Here is a 10,129-nt window from a genome sequence, read left to right as displayed (position 1 = left end):
ATCAACCCCCTCTCTCCTCCATCATAAATAGATGCATTAAATTAAGATCATCAGGGAACCACAACTCACTACAAAGTAATCCTGTGCCATATGCTCACTTAAATATGGAATGCAGCTGAGCATACTAAAATATGGGATAAAGGTGGGTGGAAAAGGAGAGTGTCTTTTCACTGCCAGGAACAGAGTGGAGGAAGGTGGTGAGGATGATATTAAAGGTGAGGAAACCAAGATCATTAGAGCAAAATGAATTTTGTATTGTTGAAGGCTTTCATGGCTGGAATCAATGGGTTGTTGTAGGTTTTTCGAGCTGTATGGCCACGTTCTAGAAGTATTCTCTCCTGATGTTTTGACTGCATCTATGGCAGGAATCCTCAGAGGTTGTGTGGTCTGTTGGAAACTAGGAAATTGGGTTTATATATCTGTGGAAAGTCCAGGGTGGGAGAAAGAACTCTTGTCTGTTGGAGCTAGGCATGAATGTTTCAGTTGGCCACCTCGATTAGCATTTGATGGCATTCACACTCAGTAGCCAAAAGGTAGGCTGTATTCACAGGTAGAAGGGTGGTAAGCATGGTGAAGCTTCAAGCTTGATTTATTACACCATGTAACACAATTTTTGTTCCTGGGTTATAAATGTCATTTCCTAATTGAGTCTATCATAAAAACATGGAAAACGTTTATTAAATTGAAAAAAAAAACCCTTTGTTTTTATAGGACCGGGCTTGGCGCAGCTAGTTATAGCCAGCTGCATTAAATCACTACTGACCAAGAGGTCATGAGTTCAAAGCCTGCCTGGGTTGGAGTGAACTCCCAACCATTAATAGTCTAGCTTGTTGTTGACCTATGCAGCATGAAAGACAGTTGCATCTGTCAAGTAGGAAATTTAGGTACCACTTTATGCAGGGAGGCTAATTTTACTATTTTACGACACCATAAAAGCTCCAGAATGAGGAAGTACTCCATCAAGGACTTGGTGTCACAAGTGGATGGTGAAGTGACAGCTCCCCCTGTTGCCGGAATCGAGCATACCCTCATGAAGCCAGAAATCAGGAATGTTAATTTGCCTCTGTGTTTGTCTATATATGTTGTATGTCTATGGCATTGAATGTTTGACGTGTATATGTACATTGTAATCCACCCTGAGTCCCCTGCAGGGTGAGAAGGGAAGAATATAAATACTGTAAATAAATAAGTCAATAAATAAATCCTGCAGCACATTTTGCTATATTTTTTATGAATTCCTCATTGACTCTCAACCAATTCAACATAGTTTGTGGCAGCCACAGAAACAAAGTTTCTGGAACATAACTACTTTCAAAGTAAGTACCACACAATTAAACAGGAAATAACACTTTCAAACTAGGAACAGAATTTTTTTCAAATTTCGTTACATAGTGTTATTTTTCGCATTTCTCCAACTTTTCCCTGTTTTACCATCTTATGCTTTGTTTACATCAGGATGTGAGACTGTTTCCTTTATGCATGAAAATCCATACACATTTTCTTCAATGCATGTGTTTATTTACACACTTTTTTGCCCATTTACCAAAGCATGTTTGAATTTATTTTTCAATGGTCTGCATTTTGTTTAGCCATTTGCATTTTTAAAATATCTGCATAATTTCAGGCAATATAAAACATACTGTGAGCCTCTGAAACATGCAAATTTCCAAGACAAGCTGTGCTCTGTCTCTCAATGGGACTCAAGAGCTGCAAAATCTGTAAACCATTAAAATTATTTTCCACTCTGCCTCGAATGCACCCTATCCTCCTTTGAAGACTAACCAGGTTGAGCAAAAATCAGCACATACTGGTTACTTACCACAGATCTTCTCATAACTTGAAAATGCTTTAGGCTACACACCCCAAAATACCACAATAAGCCGGTCTGTGAAAACCAAGTAGGCTGTGGTTTGGAAGTTGAGGTGCATGAATATTCACTTTCCCAAGTTCTGGACCTTCTCCTGAAAAACACCCCAAATACCTGAGCTCTTCCAGTACAATTGTCAAACAACAAACAAAAAAGGAAACAAGAAATACATTGACAATACCACTTCTAAAAAACAGGTTTGTGATAAAGACTTTGGCTGATACATCTACAGCACAAATCCTGGGAAGATATGTCCTCAGGTTTTCATCAATGGGACTCAATTTTATAGAAAATTACAACACAAAGGCATTACATTGGAACATAAAATCACTATGGATTTTCCAGAAGAAAAGAAGAAAACACAAACAACACACACAGTGTGCTCAAACATTTCCCAATCCCAAAATACACCTTGTTACATACCAAAAACAAATACCTGCGCACACAGGCCCCAAAGTAAGTGCCAAAAATCTACATGCTGCAAATTTAATTGTTTGGTTGTGTAGTTTTATATTGCATAAAGCATTTTATTTCTAAGCTTCTTTGTTGGTCCTTTTTGAAGTGAAATTAGGGGACAAAGAGTAGCCATTGGGGATAGGTTAAATATGAAAAGCTGGAAATGTGGAAAGATTGTTACACCCTCCACCCACTCTTTAGAAAAGCCAAGTGCACCTTTCTTTGTTCAAGAAGACCAAGAAAGAAAGAAAAACTTCACTATTTCCTTAAGCACAAGTACTAGAAACTTGTTTTGCTTTTAAGGAAAAAAGGATGCAGCACAAATCAGGAATGAGAATCATATGGCGTCCCATATACTCTTTGACTTCAAGATGCACCAAATGTCTCTCCATTGGCTAAGACTGACTGGACTTGCCATTCAATAACATCTGGAGGACCACATAATTCCCATTCCTGGCCTGAATCTAGTTTTTAGTCCACAATACTGTTGATTCCACTGAATCAATGGTGACTTGGTTAATCCAGAATTCTTTAGGGCCCCTTCCTCATTGCTGTATAAAATCCACATTGAACTGGATTATATGGCAGTGTGGATTTAGATAATCCAGTTCAAAGCAGATATTGTGGATTATCTGCCCTGATATTCTGGTTTATATAGCCATGTGAAGGGCCCTAGGTCCCACTGATTCAATAGGTTTACTGCATTTGGTATTTACAATTAGATTTAGACCTATGCATTTCCAGATTTTGGACTCTGTGCCCAGTTCAATATATTTCTCCTACTGTTGTACATAAATTCATATACAACAAAACAAGAACAAAAATTAAAAAGTGTCCACTTTTATGACTGTTTAGCAGTTTCATAGGTATGCAAGACATCAGCATTGTGTTTCACAGGTGTGCAAGACATGAAGATTTATTATCCCTCCTGTCAACAGATCCATAGTTATGATTCTGTGAGATAATAGGACACATTTACAGTTGAACTTCAAGAGAAGCTTGCTTGTCCATTCCTTTTCACTATCCGTTATATCAAATATTTTACATATTCAAACAAATAACAGTAGAAGAAATTGATTGGGAGTAAGTAATTGCACTCTGCATATTTTGAGCATTTCAAAGCCTTGCTGAAAACTGGCACAAGCAAAACAGGCAGAGCATAGAAGCATCAGGCACCTCCTTGTTTACCTATTTGGTGTGGAGCTTGGAAAAAAGAGGTATGGGTTGTTGTTTTATGACATCTTCAGGACTTCTCAAACCAGTGTGACATGGATGCTTCAAGGCATCTGGCAGCTGTGGCCCCCTCAAAACAAATGCTTCAAAGCCCAGATCGGGAATTTGGTGCCATTTAAAGGAGGTGATATTTTCAACATCCCAAGTAGGAGAACATGATTTACGAATGAGCCCAGTACAAGTCTGTCTATGTCTTCAGACCTTTTGGAGAGGTTCTTTGTTCTCACCCACCAATCTCACAAGTACATCTATTGGAAATACAGAGATGGGCCTTCTCAGTGATTGATCCATTACTTTGGAACTTCCTTTCAAAAGAAATTGGACTGGCACCATCCTTACTATCCTTTCCGAGGCAGATTTCAGTTCCAGCCAGCCTTTGATGGTTGGCTGCTCAGAGGGGAAGAGTCTTAAGTATGCTGTACGGTTTTTCATTATTGTTTTTCATTGCTTTTCAAACTACCGTTAATATTATTGTTTCATCATATTTTAACTTTTGTATGATATATAGTACATAGAATCAGTACCATCTAACAAATTATGCCCTCCCTAGGCATTTCCTAGGTCCTCCAGCATGACTCTTGTTGGAATTGGCCTGATGAACTCCCATTTTGACAATAGCTGACATCTCACCCATGGCTTGTATTGTTCTGTTGGAATTGCCGCTGATATTTACAATGTCGCAAATGCTTTAGCTGTATCTTTAGCTCTTACAAGCAGCATTGAGTCCCAGAAAGGCCAGGATATAAATAAATATAATGATAATAACAATGATCATGTGTGTGATAATAACATTAATTTAGCACATCATTTAGATAGGCCTTCTCAGACCCAGCACTCACCAGATACATGGTACCATACTCCCCATTACTCATGCTGGCTGAGGCTTTTAATTTTGTAGTGACACTTTCTTAAATCCAGAGCCCTGGAGGTAAATATCTTGGGAAATATTTTGGAGGTAACACTAATCCCAGAATGTGGGATTTAGGATATAGTAAAAAATGAAATTTCTTTAACCTCTAGGTCCAGAGAACACTGGCCCAAATCCTACTCCTCCTAGGTCATAAATCAATATATGAATAATGGAGTCAACACACAGGTAGATCCAATTGATTCAATGGGTCTGTTCCAGTTGGAACTAACAATAACCACTGTCCATGCTTTCCCATATTTTGTAATTCTCTCACACCTTTTCCAGCACTTCTTTTGTCTCCTATCTTATCAGAAAAAAATACATTGTAGAGAAAAATGGCAGAATAACTGCACAGCCTTTCCCATATGAATGCACTGGGAACCTTCTGCTTGGAAGAAACCTTGGTCTGGCCTAAATTGCACATTCAAAACCATGCAAAATGTATCCATCCAGATACTTGGAATCTGAAATAAGATTACTGTCCAATGATGCACATGCCTCTGCATTGTATTCTGCTAGAACTTTCCATTCCGTTGCAGTGTCTGTCCGTTCCTCTCAAGCAATAAGGTTTCATCGGAATATATACCTAGATGAAGAAGGCTCCTTTTTGCTGCTTATCTGAGGAAACTAGCTAGGCTAGTGTGATTTTTTCCCTTTTGGTCATCCATCCATTCTATTTACAACATATTTTTGGCACAGCATAGAGAACTATGACCTAACCCAAGAGACAGGTACCCAAAAGGATTCTGTAGTTAGTTTCTCTAATATAGTTTTCAACTGGGTGCAAGCACTATGGAGATCCTCCTTCACCAAGATAGTGTCAATCAGGTGCCCGTACTCTTCTTCAATGAAGGCAGCAGAATTTACCATTTCTTGCTGCTCTTCATCCTACAAATTAAGACAAAAGAAAGAGCCTGTATCATGTATATGTCAAAATGCTAGACTATAGTCCCAGGAAATTGACTGGTGACCTTAAGTTAGTCCCTCTTACCTTACAAAGCCATTATAAAGGGGGGGGGGGAGGAATAGAAAATAAGAATATGTATGCTATCTTGAACTCACTGGACAAAAATGATATATATTAGCTCAATGAATACATTTAGTGTTGTTCAAAAACAATGTACGAGGGTTAGCTGAAAAGTAAGTTTACAAGGCACGTAGCTCTTGAGGGGAATTTTTGCAGGAGAAGTTGCTATCACTGCCGTGTAGTGGGAAACCAACGATGAAGACAGAAGTGGACAGCCATCCATTGTGACTGATGACGTGGCTGGAAAAGGCAGTGGGAGGCTTCTATGGCACAGGCATCAAAAAACTCATCCCATGTATTTATTTATTTATCGTGTCAAGGGCAGACCAAACAGTTGCATTGCATTTTTTGACAAACAAACAAACAACAAACAGACAGACAAACAAAACACAAAGTTTGCAAGCTTGGTAGTTGATTAAATGTCCTTTGACCAGTGGCTGGCCACTTGGAATGCCTCTGGTGTTGTTGCAAGAAGGTCCTCCATTGTGCATGTGGCAGGGCTCAGGTTGCATTGCGCCATTGTGCATGTGGCAGGGCATCAGGTTTGCTCTTCTCCACACTCACATGTCGTGGATTCCACTTTGTATTGAACTGAATGGTGATTATGTGAAAAAATAATGTATTACCCATGCTATAATCCATGCAAGTTTTATTAAAATATATTCAATTTTTGTATATATATTTTTTTAAAAATCCTGTAGCCTTACTTTCTGGATATCCCTCATACAGAGTAAACTTTGCACTTGGAGGGAAACGGAATGAGGACGCTCATCTCTAACCTTCATCACAATGCCAGTTGATGAGCTACTGATGACTGGCACTGCTCATTCACTTCTACTGGCTTCCCACTACACGGCAGTGATATCAACTTCTCCCATGAAAATTCCCCACAAGAGTTACGTGCCTTGTAACCTTACTTTCCAGAGAACCCTCGTAGAATTACCCAAGAGAGATAAAAATAATAAAACTGAATATTTTAAATTATTACTTTTGATAAATTTACAGATTATACAGAACACCAGTTACACAGCTTTTCAGTGCTCTAACCATTGAAGAGATCTCCTGTGTTGATCTTTGCTCCAGGAAAGATTGGGGGTGATGGGAGTTACAGTCCTGACAACATCTGGTGTGTCACCTTCTGACTTTCCTGCCAAATACTTACCAGTGGGACAAATATGTCATCTGGTGACAGAGATGTCGGCACATTCTTTTTCTTCTCTGAGACAAGAGGCTTCACAAACACTACATAGGGCTTGAACTCCGCTGTCCTCAAGTGCTTCACAGCCTGCATGGAGAAGCACAAAATGAGATATCTATTCAGCAAGACAAGATGGAGTGAGGGAAAACCAGTCAAAATGAAGTCTGGAATCATTTCTTCTGTTTTGGATATTCCCCTGATTTGGGAGGTTGAGGAGGGGGGTAGCTCTGTGAGTAAAATAGAGTGAAAGGCATTGTGCAAATCCCTTTTTGTAGTTGAGGGACAAGGCAATGCAAGTGAATGGGGATTTCCTTTCCTCTCCACTTTTCTTTTAGAGGTGACAAACTATTATCAGCTCTGCCTGTTTTAGCAGAACTATGACTATTACTGCCATAGAATGCCTCTGGCTAGGCCGAGTTCATGGCTTTATGAATTTCAAAAAAAAATTAACAAAAAGGTAATGAATATATGTTTTTGTGCATTGGCATGTCTTTGTCCCTGGCAGTTCAAATACATACCTAGGTACATCAGTTTAATAGCTAAGAGACCTAGTTGCCTTGCATGAATGCTGGTGGACATCACTTTTCAAAAGGTTGTGACTTCTAACAAGGTCATGGCTTTCCTTTGATCAGTGATTTTCCAAAATCCCATTTCCCAAATGTTTTTGAAGATTCACATTTTCCAAAAGGTTATGGCATCATTTTGCCAAAACTTAGTCATTTCCAACTTTATGGTTCCATAATTTTAATGTGACTCTGGGACTAATATTATTCCACACAGCCTTAGATTAGAATAAAACAAAAAGCATAAATGGGGAATACAGATGGTGATATTGTGGGATCAGCAATGCAGGCATATTTATTAATTTGCGACATTTATATGCCGTCCTTCTCACCCCAAAGGGGACTCAGAGCGGCTTACAAGTAAAAAGTAAATACAATATATTATATTATTATCATAGCACAATATTAATATTATATATTATATTGTACTATAACATCATACTGTAATATTATTAGTAATTTTTCTCCTTTAATATACAACTATTAATTTATTGTTCAGTCATATTAGATGTTCTTCTCAACAACCGCATCTGAAGCAATGGACAAAGTTATAAAGTCCATCCATACAGCCACAGCTAAACAAAAACACCAACGGTACCAAAACATTTTCATTTGAAAATGCAGGCCTGTAATAAATCAAATATGAAAACAAAACAAAAATCAAGCACAGAAATGTAAAAAGATCATCTCTCAAACAGCAGGTGAGATAAAGTTTTAGAATGCAACAGTAAGTATTTTTCTTAAAGACAAACAGAAAGTAGAGAAATTAACATGGATACAAAAGTATGGAGTTTGAGCAATCCTTGGTCATGTTTACAGTGGATCAATTGAGATCAGAAATAATGTGAACCCTTCTGGCTTCAACTGGATTCCTTTATGCGATCACCAAGAGTGGATCTAAGGATGAGACCACCACTAAAGAATCAGAGTTTAGAAAAATCACTTTTTGGATTACCGAATCTGTCAGGGTCACTCTGGATTTGAAGTGCAAAAGATACCTTGTGGTTCTCCAGATGTTTGGTGATTGTAATTTCCATGGCCCCAATAGCCATTTTAGGGCCCTTCCAAACTGGTTCTATATCCCAGGATCTGATCACAGGTTTTCTGCTTTAAACTAGATTATATTAGTCCATACTGCCAAACAATCTGGGATAAACAGAAAACCTGGGATCAGATCCTGAGATATAGGGCCTTACTGGAAGGGCCCTTAGTCAGTGGCAATGGATAGAGTGACAGTCCTTCAAGAGTTGGATTTCTACAGCTGAACATGCATAAACGAATCAGAAAAAAAATCTTCTGAATGAAGTGATGGAGAAACATGTATGTTTGAGGCTAAAATAGCCTTTTTTGCTGTGCCACCACACTGAAGCTCATGTTCAATTTATGATTGACAGTAACACCAAGGTCCTTTTTGCATTTAATTTGTAGAATTTTGCATTTGCCTCTTGAATTTAGATGGATTGCACTCTACAGTCTATCAGCTCAGTAGACTTATTCTCGTTTGGGATTCTAATATGAAGGCCAGGCAGGTTTAACCTTTTGTCCCAGCTGCTGTTCTGCTCTGGATCCTACGGAGTGTGACAGAGCTGTGCCACAATGGGACTGGAATTTCCATTGTATCAAAAGCACCCATGTATTTCAAAGGGACCTTTCCCTGTCCATATTGAATGTAGATTAATTAAATGGTGAGTCAATTTTCAAATGCAAAAACCTGTTCATACTGAAATTGAAGGGCTCCTGAAAAGAAAATCTGTAAGAACAAACAATTTAATTTAAAAAATATACCTCAGGCACAACATCCACAAGGCAAATTTTGTTTTTGAACATGACGGTCTGTATTGCCTCAAGGCTTGTCCCATAGAGATTTTCCTTATATTCCCCATGCTCTACAAACCTGAAAAGATGGAAGAATTTAAGCACAAGAAAAAAAACACTCATTTCAAAACAAACAATGGTGGGAAAATGCCTAAATGCTTAAATGTGCTAGCTAAATGTGCCTAGTTTAATAAAAGTTGCATAAAGAAAACAGGATTTAAAGAAATCAGTTGATAAATGTATAACCTCCATTCTGCCAGAAAATAATATTCATATAGACTGTGATAGCCCCCACTGGTGCAGGGTTAAACCACTAAGCTGCTGAACTTGCTGACCGAAAGGTCAATGGTTCGAATCCGGTGAGCGGGGTGAGCCGCTGTTAGCGCCAGCTTCTGCCAACCTAGCAGTTTGAAAACATGCAAAAGTGAATACAGTGTTCCCTCGCTACTTCGTGGTTCACTTTTTGCAGACTCGCTGTTTTGTGGTTTTTCAAAAAATATGAATTTAAAATGTACAAGTAGCGAGGGAACACTGTATTCCCAATATCAAAGTGCGCTGTTTCTCCAGCGTAGATGCTGCCACAGATTTGAGTTGCACAGGACAGAAGAACATCTCTTGTGCTGTCCTGGGGAGGGGGCAAGCCAGGAACCCCTTGGCTGTGACACAGATGCACGGGAAGTGATGTTTATGTGCTTCCCGGAAGCCGGAAGCATCACCCTGGCTGGAAGAGGTGGCGGGCTGCGAGGGAGGTGTGTGTGTAGCTGGCAAAGAGCCCCATCTTTCCTGGAGCCTAACCGAAATAGTTCCGGCAAGGGGCACGGAGAGGGTGAGAACCCCAGTCCAGTGGGGAAGCAGGGAGGGAGGGAGAAGGGCAGCTCCAACAAGGGGAGGGGAGAGGGAGGGAGGGGGAAAGAGGAGAAGAAAGAGAAGGTGAAGGGATTGAGTGAGAGAGAGGGGGGGGAGGGAGAGAGGAGTGGGCAGAGCCACTCTTAGGAGGGGGTGGTCCTATGCCTCGCATGTGCTGAGGCAGTACATATATAGCATCCCTACTTCATGGATT

At 39.5% G+C, this 10,129-nt stretch overlaps 1 protein-coding gene across 1 annotated transcript in view; it reads right to left on the bottom strand.

The window, feature by feature from the left end:
• Window positions 1–1,496: 1,496 nt before the first annotated feature.
• Window positions 1,497–10,129, bottom strand: part of MPP3 (MAGUK p55 scaffold protein 3) — a 97,387-nt gene continuing 88,754 nt past the window's right edge. Inside the window, exons 17-19 of the mRNA XM_067469994.1 lie at window positions 9,040–9,148; window positions 6,656–6,778; window positions 1,497–5,354 (exon numbers count right to left, since the gene is read on the bottom strand). Of these exons, the coding sequence (XP_067326095.1) occupies window positions 5,175–5,354; window positions 6,656–6,778; window positions 9,040–9,148 (412 nt within the window). The 3' untranslated portion in view covers window positions 1,497–5,174. The remainder of the gene's footprint in view (window positions 5,355–6,655; window positions 6,779–9,039; window positions 9,149–10,129) is intronic.

This window comes from Anolis sagrei, chromosome 6, assembly GCF_037176765.1.
Source record: "Anolis sagrei isolate rAnoSag1 chromosome 6, rAnoSag1.mat, whole genome shotgun sequence".
NCBI lineage: Eukaryota > Metazoa > Chordata > Lepidosauria > Squamata > Dactyloidae > Anolis > Anolis sagrei.
This window is presented reverse-complemented; position numbering and strand designations above follow the sequence as displayed.